Raw genomic sequence first — 18548 nt, forward strand, 5'->3', positions numbered from 1 at the left:
ATGTTGTAATTTTTAAAAAATAAATAAGTATAGATATAAAGTTGTTGTTTTTTTTTTTTTAACTGAGCTTAGACCACTTTTAAACCTGTACGATATATTTTACGCTGTGCTTGGAAGTCAGACACCCATTTTTCAACAGAGTGTGGAAAAGGGGAAGGAGACGCAGTCTCTGTATTATTTCTCTCTTAAAGGTTAAAGAAAGGCAGCTGTTGGTAGTTACCACTGCCTATATGGCAAATGTGATCTGCTTTTATTTTATTTTTTTATCACTCATGCAGCTGAGGCTTCCATATATTGGAACAGTAAATTATGTCCTGAAATTTAGTAAACTCAGAGAGAAAGAGAGTGACTACTATGGAAACTGACAAGGACTGAGGAAGCATGGAGAGCACTGGTTATAAGGAATTAAATTGTCCATTGTATTTGAATACCAGTATCTGTAAACAATTACAGTAATTCGAAGGGGCTGTCTAAGAGAACAGCTTTCAACTTTAAGATTGTACTAGTCAGATAATATGGCAGAAACTCAGGTAATGTATAATTATAGTACAAAAAAGTCTAGCAAACCATCTGGTTTCTGTTGCATGGGTGCTGATTGTAGATACTCAGTGGCCTGCAGGAAAGCTGACTTTAGGATTTGCTTTGCTTTTTCTGAGTCATACTTTGCCATTTTGATGCACAAGATCTTTGATCTACTTTGTCTTTGTGTCTCTGAAGGTCTTGATGTCAAACTTTTGACTTTTGCTTTTCTGTTTATTTCAGAAAATATTTAATTCGTTTGTATACACAGAGAAGATGTCCAATGGAGAAAGTGAAGTTCAACAGGTGAGCAACCATTTTGCATGTTTAAACAGGGGACTTGTAAATATTTTTGGGACTTGTACAGTATTTGTTTCTTCTCCGAGGACAAGCAGGCTGCTTGTTCTCACGACTGGGTTGACGTCCGCGGCAGCCCCCACCAACCGGAAAAGCTTCGCGGGACGGTCGGCACGCAGGGCACGCCCACCGCGCATGCGCGGCCGTCTTCCCGCCCGTGCGCGACCGCTCCCGCCAGTTACTTTTTTCCCGCGACTGAGAGAGTCGTGTTTTTGCAACTCTCTCGTTTCAGCCGCCGGAATTTTCGACCCGCGTTTACGCGGGTCGTCGCTCTTGGCCCTTTTGGCCTCTTCTTCTTTCAGTTTCGTTTGTTATCCAAAAAAAAAAAAAAAAAAAAAGAATTTTGCGCGTGTGGAGCACGCGCTCCTCCTTTTTCCCTCGCTTTCTAGCGGGGACGCCTCGTTGCGGCCTAGTGGCCGCTCGGATCGGTTTCAATTTTCATGGTGTGATTTTAGCCACCATTGCCGACTTTGACTTCGCCGACGCGATTTTTCCGTCGATGTCCTCGAAGGTCCCGAGTGGATTTAAAAAGTGTGGTCGCTGCGGCCGGCCGATCTCGCAGACCGACACCCACGGCTTGGTGCCTCCAGTGCCTCGGGCCGGAGCACAATCTCAAGTCGTGTGCTTTGTGTCTCGGTCTCCGGGAAACGGACTCAGGTTGCGAGGCAAGTTCTGCGGGACCGTCTTTTTGGAACTTGCGCCGGCCCCTCGACGTCGACCTCGACGGCATCGGTATCGAAGGCCGGTTCTTCGGTACCGGTATCGATGCCCGAGACATCGGCACCGATGGCAGCGACCCCAGGAGAACAGGTCCCGTCGGCCCGCCGGTCCGCCGGCGAGAGTGGGGTAGAGAGACCGCGTGGGCAGTCGGCCCCGGTCACTCCCTCAACTCGTGAGCCACGGGACCGAACCCTGTCGGACCCGGTACCCTCGAGACCGAGGGGGATCGACCTCCTCCTCCTCCATGCCCTCCGGCACCGGTGACGTGCACCGGAAGAAGGACAAGAAGCGCCGTCACCGGGAGCCCTCGGTGCCTGAGGAGGTGTCGACGCCGAAGCGTCATCACAGAGAGGAGAGATCTCCGTCGGTGGTGGAGGTACCGACGCGTCGGGGTTCCGGCACCTCGGTGCCGTCTCCTGGCCCCCAGCAGCTTCTGGCACCGACACCCTTGCCGGCCCCACCGCCTTTCTCGGCAGCGGGCCTGGACGAGTGCCTCAGAGCCATCCTTCCGGGGCTCCTGGAAGGGCTGATGCGCCAGGCTGTGCCGGCGCCGGGGGTGCTTGCGCCCTCGGCGCCGATGACTGTGGCGCCGGCGAGCTCTAGCCCGGCGCCGGGGCAGTCGACACCGCCGCCGCTTGCGGTGCCGGTCTCGACAGCCACGCAGGTGGAGTCCCCGTCGACGTCGATGGAGGGAGCTCCGTCCCCGCCGGCGCGGGAGTCCACCGCTCGACGACACCGAGGCCTCGGTGCCTCGACGTCGAGCCGGGCCCGGTACCGGACTCAGCTACATGAGCTAATGTCCGATACCGAGGATGAGGACTCGTGGGGGGAAGAGGAGGACCCGAGATATTTCTCCTCAGAGGAGTCTACGGGCCTTCCCTCGGACCCCACGCCGTCACCGGAGAGGAAGCTCTCACCTCCTGAGAGTCTCTCCTTTGCCTCCTTTGTGCGGGATATGTCTATAAGCATTCCCTTTCCCGTGGTCTCTGTGGAAGAGCCGAGGGCCGAGATGCTCGAGGTCCTCGACTATCCATCACCACCTAGAGAGTCCTCCACGGTACCGCTGCACAATGTCCTGAAGGAGACGCTGCTCCGGAACTGGGTGCGACCATTAACTAATCCCACCATTCCCAAGAAAGCAGAGTCCCAGTACAGGATCCACTCTGACCCAGAGCTCATGCGGCCCCAGTTGCCCCATGACTCAGCGGTCGTGGATTCTGCTCTCAAGAGGGCACGGAGTTCGAGGGATACCGCCTCGGCGCCCCCGGGGCGGGAGTCTCGCACTCTGGACTCATTTGGGAGGAAGGCCTACCAGTCCTCCATGCTCGTGACCCGCATCCAATCGTACCTGCTCTATATGAGCATCCACATGCGGACCAATGTGCAACAGCTGGCGGACCTGGTCGATAAGCTCCCGCCGGAGCAGTCCAGGCCTTATCAGGAGGTGGTCAGGCAGCTGAAGGCGTGCAGAAAGTTCCTGTCCAGGGGGATTTTTGACACCTGTGACGTGGCATCTCGTGCTGCGGCCCAAGGTATAGTGATGCGCAGGCTCTCATGGCTGCGTGCCTCTGACCTGGACAACCGCACCCAGCAGAGACTGGCCGACGTCCCTTGCCGGGGGGATAACATTTTCGGTGAGAAGGTCGAGCAGATGGTGGACCAACTGCATCAGCGGGGAAACCGCTCTCGACAAGCTCTCCCACCGGGCGCCTTCAGCACCCGCCCCCACGGGTGGGCGTTTTTTCCCGGGCACGGCAGGCTGCACCCTATTCTTTTGCAAAGCGTAGGTACAACCAGCCGGCCCGAAGGCCTCGTCAGGCACAGGGACAGCCCCAGCGCGCTCGTTCTCGTCAACAGCGTGCGCCTAAGCAGCCCCCTGCGCCTCCACAGCAAAAGCCGGGGACGGGCTTTTGACTGGATCCACGGGAACATAGCCGCCCTACAAGTGTCCGTACCGGACGATCTGCCGGTCGGAGGGAGGTTAAAATTTTTTCACCAAAGGTGGCCTCTCATAACCTCCGACCAGTGGGTTCTCCAAATAGTGCGGTGCGGATACGCCCTGAATTTGGCCTCCCTGCCTCCAAATTGTCCTCCAGGAGCTCAGTCTTTCAGCTCCCATCACAAGCAGGTACTTGCAGAGGAACTCTCCGCCCTTCTCAGCGCCAATGCGGTCGAGCCCGTACCACCCGGGCAGGAAGGGCAGGGATTCTATTCCAGGTACTTCCTTGTGGAAAGAAAACAGGGGGGATGCGTCCCATCCTAGACCTGAGAGGCCTGAACAAATTCCTGGTCAAAGAAAAGTTCAGGATGCTTTCCTTGGGCACCCTTCTGCCAATGATTCAGAAAAACGATTGGCTATGTTCCCTGGATTTAAAGGACGCATACACTCACATCCCGATACTGCCAGCTCACAGACAGTATCTCAGATTCCGCCTGGGCGCACGGCACTTTCAGTATTGTGTGCTGCCCTTTGGGCTCGCCTCTGCCCCACGAGTGTTTACAAAGTGCCTCGTGGTGGTAGCGGCCTACCTACGCAAGCTGGGAGTGCACGTGTTCCCATATCTCGACGATTGGCTGGTCAAGAACACCTCGGAGGCAGGAGCCCTCCGGTCCATGCAGTGCACTATTCAACTTCTGGAGCTGCTGGGGTTTGTGATAAATTACCCAAAGTCCCATCTCCAGCCAACTCAGTCTCTGGAATTCATAGGAGCGCTGCTGAATTCCCAGACGGCTCAGGCCTACCTTCCCGAAGCGAGGGCCACCAATCTCTTGGCCCTGGCTTCGCAGACCAGAGCGTCTCAGCAGATCACAGCTCGGCAGATGTTGAGACTTCTGGGTCATATGGCCTCCACAGTTCATGTGACTCCCATGGCTCGTCTTCACATGAGATCTGCTCAATGGACCCTAGCTTCCCAGTGGTTCCAAGCCACCGGGAATCTAGAAGATGTCATCCGCCTCTCCACCAGTTGTCGCACTTCACTGCTCTGGTGGACCATCCGGACCAATTTGACCCTGGGACGTCCATTCCAAGTTCCGCAGCCCACGAAAGTGCTGACGACGGATGCATCTCGCCTGGGGTGGGGAGCCCATGTCGATGGGCTCCACACTCAGGGTCTGTGGTCCCTCCAGGAAAGGATCTGCAGATCAACCTCCTGGAGCTCCGAGCGATCTGGAACGCACTGAAGGCTTTCAGAGATCGGCTGTCCTGTCAAATTATCCAAATTCGGACAGACAATCAGGTTGCAATGTATTACGTCAACAAGCAGGGGGGCACCGGATCTCGCCCCCTGTGCCAGGAGGCCGTCGGGATGTGGCGTTGGGCGTGTCGGTTCGGCATGCTCCTCCAAGCCACATACCTGGCAGGCGTAAACAACAGTCTGGCCGACAGACTGAGCAGAGTCATGCAACCGCACGAGTGGTCGCTCCATGCCAGAGTGGTACGCAAGATCTTCCGAGCGTGGGGCACCCCCTCGGTGGACCTTTTCGCCTCTCAGACCAACCACAAGCTGCCTCTGTTCTGTTCCAGACTTCAGGCACACGGCAGGCTAGCGTCGGATGCCTTTCTCCTCCATTGGGGGACCGGCCTCCTGTATGCTTATCCTCCCATACCTTTGGTGGGGAAGACCTTACTGAAGCTCAAGCAAGACCGCGGCACCATGATTCTGATAGCGCCCTTTTGGCCCCGTCAGATCTGGTTCCCTCTTCTTCTGGAGTTGTCCTCCGAAGAACCGTGGAGATTGGAGTGTTTTCCGACTCTCATTTCGCAGAACGACGGAGCGTTGCTGCACCCCAACCTTCAGTCTCTGGCTCTCACGGCCTGGATGTTGAGGGCGTAGACTTCACTGCGTTGGGTCTGTCTGAGGGTGTCTCCCGGGTCTTGCTTGCCTCTAGGAAGGATTCCACTAAAAAGAGTTACTTTTTCAAGTGGAGGAGGTTTGTCGTGTGGTGTGAGAGCATGGCCCTAGAACCTCGTTCTTGCCCTGCACAGAACCTGCTTGAATACCTTCTGCACTTATCAGAGTCTGGCCTCAAGACCAACTCAGTAAGGAATCACCTTAGTGCGATTAGTGCTTACCATTATCGTGTGGAAGGTAAAGCCATCTCTGGAGAGCCTTTAGTCGTTCGATTCATGAGAGGCTTGCTTTTGTCAAAGCCCCCTATCAAGCCTCCTACTGTGTCATGGGATCTCAACGTCGTCCTCACCCAGCTGATGAAACCTCCTTTTGAGCCACTGAATACCTGCCATCTGAAGTACTTGACCTGGAAGGTCATTTTCCTGGTGGCAGTTACTTCCGCTCGTAGGGTCAGTGAGCTTCAAGCCCTAGTAGCTCATGCTCCATATACCAAATTTCATCACAACAGAGTAGTGCTCCGCACTCACCCAAAGTTCCTGCCGAAGGTGGTGTCGGAGTTCCATCTTAACCAGTCAATTGTCTTGCCAACATTCTTCCCCAGGCCGCATACCCGCCCTGCTGAACGTCAGTTGCACACATTGGACTGCAAGAGAGCATTGGCCTTCTACTTGGAGCGGACACAGCCCCACAGACAGTCCGCCCAATTGTTTATTTCTTTCGACCCTAACAGGCTAGGGGTCGCTGTCGGGAAACGCACCATCTCTAATTGGCTAGCAGATTGCATTTCCTTCACTTACGCCCAGGCTGGGCTGACTCTTGAGGGTCATGTCACGGCTCATAGTGTCAGAGCCATGGCAGCGTCGGTGGCCCACTTGAAGTCAGCCACTATTGAAGAGATCTGCAAGGCTGCGACGTGGTCATCTGTCCACACATTCACATCTCATTACTGCCTCCAGCAGGATACCCGACGCGACAGTCGGTTCGGGCAGTCGGTGCTGCAGAATCTGTTTGGGGTGTAAATCCAACTCCACCCTCCAGGACCCGAATTTATTCTGGTCAGGCTGCACTCTCAGTTAGTTGTTCTTCGTAGGTCAATTTCTGTTGTACCCTCGCCGTTGCGAGGTTCAATTGACCTGGGTTATTGTTTTGAGTGAGCCTGAGAGCTAGGGATACCCCAGTCGTGAGAACAAGCAGCCTGCTTGTCCTCGGAGAAAGGGTATGATACATACCTGTAGCAGTTGTTCTCCGAGGACAGCAGGCTGATTGTTCTCACCTTCCCTCCCTCCTCCCCTTTGGAGTTGTGTTTCATACTTTATTGCTTGTCATTCAACTGGCGGGAGCGGTCGCGCACGGGCGGGAAGACGGCCGCGCATGCGCGGTGGGCGTGCCCTGCGTGCCGACCGTCCCGCGAAGCTTTTTCCGGTTGGTGGGGGCTGCCGCGGACGTCAACCCAGTCGTGAGAACAATCAGCCTGCTGTCCTCGGAGAACAACTGCTACAGGTATGTATCATACCCTTTCTGTTTGGCATATTTACTTGGGCACGTTATCAAAAACAGATCAGTATGAGTTAATATTAGACTTCAAAAGATGTCTTAATGATGACTAGATATGCTGAAGTCACGCAACTTTGCATTTTTTAATATGAAGTTAACAAAAATGCATTTCACCCTTCTTTTAACATAGAGATATATATGATGCAAACCAGGACACCGAATCAAAAGATTAATCCACTGAGTTTGAGGGTTTTTTATTTTTATTTTTTAGCAGGATCATATTTTATTAGGGCTGCAGATCGATTAAAAATTTTAATCACACAGTTAATCACAATCAAAACATTTTTATTGCGCGATGAGTCGCATAAAGCACCCCCCCTTGTATTTCCTCCTCTACAATGTAAAGTATAGACAGCTGATATAAATTCTCAAAACTTGGAATCTTGCTTCTATTTGGGATTCTACCAGGTACTGGTGACCTGGATTGCCCACTGTTGGAAGCAGGATACTGGGCTAGATAGACCATCAGTCTGACCCAGTATAGCTACTCTTATGTTTTTATTTATTTATTTTTTTATTTAACAAGGCCTGGAAAAACAATGTATTACCTCAGCAAGCAGGGATGCATGGGTTCATACCTCTTGTGTCAGGAGGCAGTTGAGTTGTGGCGATGGGCACACCTGGCTGGGCAAGATGACAATCTGGCAGAGAGACTGAACAGGATACTGTAACCTCACAAATGGTCTGTAAACATGGGCATTGCCCAGCAGATCTTCTGAGTGTGGGGCTCCCCCTCAATGGATCTTTTCACCACTTACTTCAACAAGGTCCCTCAGTTTTGCTCCAAGCTCAAATCACATGGCAAGCCAACATCGGATGCCTTCCTCCTCCATAGGAGAAGGGTCTTCTGTATGTCTACCTTCCAGTACCTCTTGTAGGGAAGAGTTTACTGAAACTCAAGCAGGATTGGAGAACCATGATCCTCATCACACCATAATGCTGAGACAGATATAGCTCCCTCTACTTCTGGAGTTAGCCTCGAAAGATCTGTAGAAACTGGACTGTTTTTTGACCCTTATCACTCAGAATGAGGGATCTCTCTTACAACCAAATCTCCAATCCCTGTCCTCATGGCTTAGATGCTGAGAGCGTAGAATTAGCATCTGCCCAACTCAGTGAGGGAGTCTCTAGGATCCTGCTTGCTTTCAGGAAAGATTCCACAAAGAGGCCATATAATTTTAAATGGAAGAGGTGTGTCATCTGATGTGAAGGCAAAGCCTTGGACCTTTTTTCCTTCCCTACACAAAAACTGCTTGAGTCCCTTCTACAACTGTCCAAGTCTGGCTTCAAGACTGACTACAAAAGGGTTCACCTCAGTGCAGTTTACACTTATTATCACTATGTGGAAGGTAAGTCCATCTGTGTACAGCCTTTAGTTGTTTGATTTATGAGATGTTTGCTTCTAACAAAACCCCAATCAGACCTCCTCAGTGTCATCCTTACCCAGCTGATGAAAGCTCCTTTTGAGCTGCTTGATGCTTGCCACCTGAAGTTTTGACCTCGAAGGTTATATTTCTGGTATGCAGGGTCAGTGAGCTTCAGGCCCTAATAGCTGTTCCACTTTACACAAAGTTCCATCATAATAGTTCCACATACATCCTAAGTTTCTTCCCAAGGTGGTGGTGGATTTCCACGTTTACCAGTTAATTCTACCAACATTTTTCCCAAAACCTTATGTCCATCCTGGTGAAAGCACACTGCGTATCTTGGACTGCAAGTGAGCCTTAACCTTCTACCTGGAGCAGACTAAAGCCCATAGACAGCCCACCCAGCTTTTTGTTTCTTTTGACCCAAACAGGATGGGAACAGCCATCAGTTAACACACCTTGTCTAATTGGCTAGCAGATTGTATTTCCTTTGCTTATGCCCAGCCTGAGCTGACTCTAGACAGTTGGTTTGGTCAGACAGATTTGCAGAACTTGTTTGGAGTCAAGAATCCAACTGTACCCTCCTAGGCCATTTTTCTTCAGTTTCAGGCTGCACTCTCCCAATTTTGTATATAATGTTTGGGTTGATTGGTTTCTGATTGGTCTTGCCATTGCAAGTCCCTGTTGTCCTTTGGTGGTTGTTTTCAGTGAGCCTAGTAGCTAAGGATTACCATATGTGAGAACACAATGATGTGCTTGTCCTCGGAGAAAGCGGTTACTCAACTGTAGCACATGTTCTCTAAGGACAGCAAGATATGTATTCTCACATCCCCTCCCTCTTCCCCTAGGAGTTTATTCTATCAGTTTTTTTCCTGTACTGCTGGTCCTGCGCACTCATGAGACACATATGCAGTACGGTGCTGTCAAAGGCTTCAAGATTTTTCTTGAATTCTGGGCAGGGTCCATGCCAGGGCTCTATCAGTGACATCACCCATATGTGAGAATTTGTGTCTTGCTGTCTTAGAAGAATATCTTTTACAGATAAGTAACTTTGCTTTCTAGCCACTGCAGTAATGTTGCTCACTCATGGACATGAAGCGGGATAGCTTTGAGACCCTGCAGTCCTGGGCCCTAACACCCTCTACAAGGTGTTGCACTTGCACAATGAGTGGGACTCTCTTCATTCCACCAAGGGCTGTGAATGCTGCCTTTGCACAACACAGCCTTAGAGCCATTGGGCCCAGTCACCTTTTATGTTGTAGAATCAAAACATAAAAGACAAAAAAAGCTATTGTGGAATTTAATGGGACAGAGTTTCCAGTCACGTGTCTTTGTTTGTTCTTACTAAGGAGTCAGTTCATTCACGCATGTAACTGTTTGAGCAGTAAATATAAAAACTTGCTGTTCAGAACTGGAACTAAGGATATATGTGAACAAGGATTTTTATCAGACTTTGTACTAAAGTGTTTCTCCCATGTTATATCTATGGGAAAAATACTTGCCAATCAATATTCCCCTCTTGGCAGTTTTTTTTAATTCCAGCCATCACAGGCTTTTTATATCCAGGTATTCTGCACTGGGCTGTACCTGGATACTGGCATTGATTATCTAGGTATTGGATAGCTGCTGACTGTTAATCTAGTTACTGGCAATTGGATAACAGTCTGGATAACTGGATAGTAGTCTTTTTGCTTTCCTGGTTTTGTCTGGATGAGTGCTGCTGAATATATTGGTATGACCTGCTCAATGGGACTTATCGGAGTAGAAGACCACCTACCCCAATAAGTCCCATTGAATATTGCCCCTGAATGCTTAGGTGTTGTAATAAGGCATTTTTGGTCTGTCTGTTCCCTAATTAAATAGAGAAAGTACTGGACAAAACTTCAACAAAAATCTGAACTGTAACGTCAATAATGAGCTGAATTTACTTAAACACTTAATAAATATAGAATGTGGTATCAATTCTTTTTTTCTTATTTTCAATTCAATTCAAAGTGGAGAAAAAGACCTCAGCAGTCTCTGCATGGCGATACTGTGCTGAATGTGCTCAAACGCCAGCAATCCTTGGACTCCGTTATAATCACTGGTCTCAAAAAAACTCTTCTCATATACAGTAAAATATATGTGAAATACTAAATTGTGATGTTTAATTCTTATAGTAATAATATTATTAGTGTTACTTAACTTTCAATCTTGCCCAACGGGGCTCTCCGTTTCGCTATGTAATATAAGCTTCCTCAGGGGGCCAAGTAACTATTGGCAAATCACGATACCTTTCCTTCAGGCTAGGCTTAGCCATATTCCTCGCTTGCCACCTGCCCACCTGATTTGCCAATAGTTACTTGGCCCCCTGAGGAAGCTTATATTACATAGCGAAACAGAGAGCCCCATTGGGCAAGATTGAAAGCTAAGTAACACTAATAATATTATTACTATAAGAATTAAACATCACGATTTAGTATTTCACATATATTTTACTGTATATGAGAAGAGTTTTTTTGAGACCAATGATTTTAACGGAGTCCAAGGATTGCTGGCGTTTGAGCACATTGAGCACAGTATCGCCATGCAGAGACTGCTGAGGTCTTTTTCTCCACTTTGAATTGAATTGAAAATAAGAAAAAAAGAATTGATACCACACTCTATATTTATTAAGTGTTTAAGTAAATTCAGCTCATTATTGACCCTAATGAAATATCCAGAGCACTTAGTTTATTTATTAGTTGCCTATGCGGAATTGTGTCAAAAGCCTTACTGAAATAGTACACACCTGGTCCAGCTCATCTCCCAGTCAAAGAAATAAATCATAATTCTTCTGTCAAGAGTGGAATCATGCTGCGTTGGTTCCTGTAATCTGTTGGATTCCAGATACTGCACTGTCCTCGTTTTAGCAGTGTTACCATTAGTTTACTCACCACTGTGGTCAGACTAACTGGTCTGTAGTTCCCATCCTTCTCCTTACTTTTGTTTATGAAGAGGAATCACATCTGCCCATCTCCGGTCCTCCAGGACCTTTCCCAACTCTAAAGAAACATTGAAAAGGTCAGACAGTACTATTGTATATATCCCACTGGGCCACGTTTGTGTTATCTAATTTCAGTTTAGCTAACTCCTCATGAACACAGTAATTTATTATCTTGATTTAAAGTCTGCATCCATACAATTTGCAGTGCAGATTACAATAAATATCAAATATATTTAGAAAGAGAAATGTTTTAAATATATCAAATTACCTTCCATAAAATTGAAACCCACAAAACAAAATAAATACAAATAGCATTTTTAAACCTTACTTCAGTCCCATCTATAATTCTCCAAGTAAACATTTTGGATATTAAAACTAGATTTGCATCAGTTCTTACTTCATCACAATCTTTTAAAATACTTGATTAAAAACCAGGTCTTCAACAATTTTCAAAAAGAAAGGTAATCCTTCACACTTTTTAGATCCTCTGATAGTTCATTCCAGGGACCTGGCACATTGCTGGTGAAAGAACAACCTTGTGTGTTTACTAATTGATATTCCCTGGCAGATGTTAAAGATAAATCCAAGCGATGAACTAGAGTGAAGATTCCTAACTGGAGAATATCTAATTAGTTTTTCACTCAGATATTTCAGTCCAATTAAATGTTAGCCTTAAATACTAGAGACGGCACTATGGTGGCAATTCTGTAAAATGGCTCACCGATGCAGCATGGGGAATGTGAATTCTATAATGGCATCAGGGTGCCCTGATACCATTACAAAATACAAAAGGAAGGTGGACCCGCTTATGCCAAGTCAGTGGTAGGCATAGGAGGGAGCCTTTATCTGTCAGTCAACACACACATCTAATAATATTCTGAAAGATATGAGCATTGATGAGTGACACTCCTGCATCTCGCCCTGCTCCTCCCACATGTATGCCCTCTTTTCAGTTGCACACTATGCCACTTAATATGCAAGCTTATAGAATAGCACTTTGTTCAAACGCATGCATAAGTGACACCTATTCTGCATTTCTGCACATCAGATGTGCCTAAATGCAGGCATGTCTTATATAGAATTGCTCTTATAATCTTATTCTAAGTTCCAGTGGTAACCACTGTAATACATAAAACAAGGGGTTACTCTAGTACTATGTGTGATTTTCTTATTTATTACAATTCAAGCTCCTCCTCCTTACCTACAAGTGCACTAAGTCTGCGGCTCCTCACTACCTCTCCACCCTCATCTCCCCCTATGTTCCCGCCCGTAACCTCCGCTCACAGGACAAAGCCCTTCTCTCAGTACCCTTCTCCACCACTGCCAACTCCAGGCTCCGCTCATTCTGCCTTGCTTCACCCTATGCCTGGAACAATCTTCCTTCACCCATACGCCATGCCCCCTCCCTACCCATCTTCAAATCTCTGCTTAAAACTCACCTCTTCAATGCTGCCTTCGGCGCCTAACCGCTCGAGATAGATAGAATGCCCCAATCTATCCACCCTATCAGATTAACTGTTCACTCGTCCTCTAGATTGTTCACTTGTCTTTAGATTGTTCTCTTGTCTTTTAGATTGTAAGCTCTTTGAGCAGGGACCGTCCTTCTATGTTTAAATTGTACAGCGCTGCGTAACCCTAGTAGCGCTTTAGAAATGCTAGTTAGTAGTAGTAGTAGTACAATGACTTGAAATACTGTTTATTAAATTGATGGTGGTGTTAGGTGGCTTACAAAGTGATCACCTTATCTGGCAAATTTGGTACATGTACTTTCTTTAGGGACATTTTTGGGAGCCCTAAATAATAGCAGGTGGCTTAAAACAATCAATTGGACTACCATACAAAATTCCTGAGGCCTTAAAATAGGGTTTCAGTTTATACCAAGCCTTCTTCACTACTGCATCAATCTGTGATTCCTGAGATGATGATAAACTCCTAATGCTTTGATTTCATGCAGTACTGGTATGATGTGTCCCAGTATTCATACTGACACTAACTCTGAAGGCTGACAAATAGTACCTATCCACAATATATCAGTCTTTTGATATTTAACTTTAACCAGTTTCACTGTAACCAATCATTCAGTACTTTTATAAAATCATCAAATGTTTCCAATATTTCATCAACTAATTTGTTGAAAAGTACAAAAAAATTGTATCCATATACAGAAATGGTTTGAAATGAGCTAGTGGACTAAGGTGCAAATTATAAAGAATTGGAGAAAGGGAAGATCCCTGTGAAATGCTATCCTCTAAAAGCATCACTGTTAAGCATTTTATCCATCCCAAAGATTAAATGTTCTATTTATTAAAAAAAAAAAAAAAAAGAATTAAACCATACTAAGGCTCTCCCTCCCACCTTACCCCTATGTCCTCCAGTATATATTTTTTTATTTTTTTATTTTAATTACATTTGTACCCCGCGTTTTCCCACTCATGACAGGCTCAATGCGGCTTTACATATACAGGTACTTATTTGTACCTGGGGCAATGGAGGGTTAAGTGACTTGCCCAGAGTCACAAGGAGCTGTGCCTGAAGTGGGAATCGAACTCAGTTCCTCAGGACCAGAGTTCACCACCCTAACCACTAGGCCACTCCCTCCCAGCTGAATATCATGACTAATGGTGCGCTAATGGATTTAGCGTGCGCTAATGTTTAGCATGCGCTAAATGATAAGAAGCCTTTTATGTTCCCATGGGCATCTTATAATTTAGTGTGCTCTAAATATGTTAGCACACCTTAATAAAAGGACCCTTAAGTATGTCAAAAGTTGCCATAAAGTCTCGGATTAAAATTCCAAAATCACCCTTACCTAAGTCATTCCACATCTCATCCAGAAAGCCTTTGACTTTGTACTAAAACTTACTTGGAATCCAGACTGTGTTCAAGCCTGCCTCTTATTTCTTTCAAATAATCTTGAAGCTAAACAATGGCACAAGATTTTATAATCTTTGATACCATCGCCAGATCTGAGATTGGTCAATAATTATTTATAGTCGATCTTGGCAGAGATAAATTCTTCAAAACTGATGGAGTAAAATGGTGTAGTAGCCGTTTTAGTCTAATTTTAATGGTAAAACATATCCCTGCAATATGCTTAGCTACAAACTGTGCCAACACATCTCACAGGATGCTACAATCACTCACATGGAAAAAACTTTCAGCATAAAGGGATCATTTACGTGCTTATCCTCAAACGTGGTATATATCATTCAGTGCAAAAAGTGTGAAGAAGGGTGCTATATTGGAGACAGAAGCGAATACTAAACACGAGGCTCAATTTACATAGATATAACATTAAACATTCCAATGCCAACTAGGATGCCATCTCTGTGGGACAGCACTTCACAAAACCAGAACACTGCAACAATGATCTTATGGTAAGAATACTAAAAGGAAATTTTAAGACTATCCAGGAATATAAGACCTTTGAAGTCAAAATGATGAAATATTTTGACATCCACCTGACAGGACTCAACAAAGACCTGGATTTCCTAGCCCATTATAACCCATAGAATTCTACTGCTTTGTCACTCTTTTATCTACCATCCATCTCTCCCTGTGGCTCACATAACCTACCCCTCTCTCTTCCTGTGAGACTGTCATTGGAATGCTTTTGTACCTTTGTGTTTCACTTATATATTCTGATATTTGTCAACATTTGCTTATATCTGATCTGAAGAAGAAGGGTTATCTTTGAAAGCTAATTAAAGATGTATTAAGCTAGTCCAATAAAAAAGGTATCATCTTATTTTATTACCTTCAAAACTAATCAAATAAAAGCTTGCTTCAAGGATTCTGGCAGATTTCCTGCCTCCAAACCATATTATTTAAAAAAAAAAAAAAAAAGAGAATTTTTCCCTTCGAAAATGTTTGCATCAACCACGCTGGACAGAAGTCAATCATACTACTTCTCTTTGCAAATTTGCTTCAAAATTGTTGTTTTTAAATATAATTATCCTTAGGGATATAAAAATCTGTTAATCTAGGAGTGGTGGAGGAGAAGCTTATTGGTTAGAGCCACCGGGTTTGACATCCAAGGGTGCTCAACTGAGATCCCACTGCTGCTCCTTGTGATTTTGGGTAAGTCATTTTACCCTCTATTGCCTCAGGTACAAAATTAGATTGTGAGACCTCTAGGGTCAGGGAAATACCTAATGTACCTGAATGTAACTCACATTAAGCTACTACTGAAAAAGGGTGAGCAAAATCCAAATAAGTTTCTTTCATATCCATCAGAATGTCTTCATTTATTTGATCCTTCTCAATTTCCTTTTCTATTTCTAGTTTAACTATGGGGCTCATGTTTGAAAGAGAGAAATGTCCAAAAAGTGTCAATAGTGTATGTTATAAAACACCATTTGGATGGATTTCTTCTTAAAACGTCCAAATCGGTGTTAAAGCCATAATGGAACAAAACTAAAATGTCTAGGGTGAAAATTTCAACATTTTGGTCTAGATCTGTTTTCAGAATGAATAAGGCACAAAAAGGTGCCCTAAATGACCAGATAACCACAGGAGGATGGCCTGCCCTCTCACTCCTCCAGTGGTCACTGACCCCCTCCCACCCCCTAAAAATGTGAATAAAAATATTACTTACCAGCCTCTATGACAGCCTCAGATGTTATAGCCAGGTCCATTAGAGCAGCATGCAGGTCCCCAGAGTAGTGTAATGGTATGTGCAGTGCACTGTAGACAGGTGAACCCAGGCCCATACCTTCCCCTTACCTGTTACACTTGTGGAAACTGTGAGCCCTCCAAAACTCACCAGAAACCCATTGCACCCACATATAGGTGCCCCCTTCATACATAAGGGCTATTGTAGTGGTGTACAGTTGGTGGTAGTTCGTTTTGGAGGGCTCAGCAGACAACATAAGGAAGCAACAATGATGTGTACCTGGGAGCGTTTATATGAAGTCCACAATAGTGCCTCCTAGGGTGCCCCATTACTCTCCTGGGATATCTGTGGGGCCAGTCTGCTAAAAATGCTGGCCCCTCCTATATCCTAGTGGCTTGATTTTCTCTGTTTTTAAATTGTACGTTTTGTTTTAGAAAATGGCCTGAAAAGATAAACGCACAGAACACGAAACCTTGTTATAAATGGTATTTTTGAAAGAAAAAAAAAGGTTTTGCGGTTTTCAAAATAGTCATGTTTTCTATTCGGAGTTTGGACATTTAGCGCAAACCGTCCAAAGTCAGATTAGATATCATATCGAAAATGCCTCTCCACGACTACAAAATATTGTGCTAGCTTATTCTCAAAATGATTAGGGGTTAAATTTTCACCTCTGTAATCCTTGCTTTTCCAATTAACTCCCTCACCACACTTAAACTCTTTATTCAAATTATTTGCCCTCAGTTTTCGATTTCTATAATAACCAAGTAGAGGAGTGTGGTAGCCGTGTTAGTCCACTCTTAAGGTTATCAATAGAAATCAAACAAAATAAAACATGGAAAAGAAAATAAGATGATACCTTTTTTATTGGTCATAACTTAATACATTTCTTGATTTTTTTATTGGACATAACTTAATACATTTCTTGATATTAAGTTATGTCCAATAAAAAAGGTATCATCTTATTTTCTTTTCCATGTTTTATTTTGTTTGATTTCTATTGATAACTATATAATAACCAAAAAATGTATTAATAGCCTTTGATATTCTGAAAATTTCCTATTTATGTCTCTTGTGCTGTCGCACTGTCATCTCTTCATCCATGAATGAGGAGCCGAAATATTTATTAAGCAGGTGCTTTTTTTTCCTTATGGACCTTTACATATTTCTCCCCTTCACCTTTTAAGTCTCTTAATGCCACTTTTGCACTTTCTCCTATTTTATTATATTAGATATTTTCTTTCCATGTGGCTGTTGCTGTGCTGATTACTTTTACTGCTTCTCTTTGCTTTTAAATGTATTGTTGCCTGTCTTCCTCTTTCTGCTCCTCCCTTGTAGTTTATGAATGCCAATAGTTGTTTTCAGACAGGGATGCAAGTGGTGATGTCATCTCGGATCACTTAACTCTCCAGCTTTTTCTGCTCTGCCAAATAGTCGTGAAAACAAAGCTCTCCCAGTACTTTTGAGAAGGTTTTATCTCTGCATCTTCTGACATTATTTGGAGTCATCATTCTTCATGTTCATTAAAAGAAAAAGTAAATTTATTTTTATTTAATTTGTTCATCTTGTCATTTCTTCAAAATCAGTGCTACATGGGCAAGAGATCCTAAACTTTGATATATATTCCAAGTGTCTAAGGGTGGAATGCAAACATTGTTTTCACGTTTCCCATCCCGGAAGGCTTGCCCCATCCACCTTTATAACCACTAGGAACCTGGGAAAAAAAAGGCTTCTTCAATTTTCTTTGCAGTGTTCAGCTAATTCAAGCAGCAATTCTTCAGTGGAACCACCCTCTACTTCTAGGTGCAGTAACGTCTGTCCAACTGCCAAGGATGCCCGCTCAATAAGTGGTGAGTGGCTTTTTGAAGGCTTTCAGGCCTGGCACATAGCCACCTAAGAGCTCACACAGGCCTGAGGGAAAGGCATCATCTTAAAGTCATTCCAAAATGCATGAGGAGCAAATAGGTCTGTTTTGAAAATCATCATCAATGTTGTCTCTAGCACAACACATTGTCTTGAGACATCAGCAACAAAACATTAAGCAGCCACAGTCTTTACAGTGTATATCCATCACAGATCAGACACAGTTAATGAATACAGTACAGTGTTTTTTTTTCTGTGCTACTAGTGCTGTTACTGCAAAAGATTCTTTTTACCTTGTTCTTCAGGATTTTTCTGTGCAGCAGTCAATGATGTATCCTCAAATGTTATTAACTCCAGTACTGCTCACTTTAACAGATGAATCTTCACCTTCTGTTTTTCTACCCCTGCCAAAGCAACCACATTCATTCCTGCAAAAGATGCTTAGTGAGATTAAGGGATATTGCAAGGATTAACCAAATGTCTGGTATCAACAGTGCAGCACAGCATCATCTCAATGAACTGGCTTGACTCTGGTGCAGAGAAAGATTTCTCCTGTTTCCTCTCTACTATCTAGTTCATATTCACACACAGTCATTGCTGCTTTTGTCTCCAGGCTCTGACATTTCATAAAATGGTCTGGAGGCATTAGATCTAGAAAATTTCACTTACCATTCAACTGTTTCGAAGACAGATATGAAATTCAAGGTCTATTCAGCATCAGGTTTCAGTAAAGTTCA

General features: G+C 45.1%; 1 protein-coding gene across 2 annotated transcripts in view; it reads left to right on the forward strand.

Annotated features, from left to right (window-relative positions):
* The window catches only part of CACHD1 (cache domain containing 1), a 534201-nt gene that overhangs the window by 185380 nt on the left and 330273 nt on the right, over nt 1–18548 (forward strand). For both annotated transcript variants that reach the window (XM_030205962.1, XM_030205963.1), the window contains exon 2: nt 763–825. In XM_030205962.1, coding sequence (XP_030061822.1) covers nt 763–825 — 63 coding nt within the window. The remainder of the gene's footprint in view (nt 1–762; nt 826–18548) is intronic.

The sequence above is a fragment of the Microcaecilia unicolor genome, chromosome 6 (genome assembly GCF_901765095.1).
Source record: "Microcaecilia unicolor chromosome 6, aMicUni1.1, whole genome shotgun sequence".
Classification (NCBI taxonomy): domain Eukaryota; kingdom Metazoa; phylum Chordata; class Amphibia; order Gymnophiona; family Siphonopidae; genus Microcaecilia; species Microcaecilia unicolor.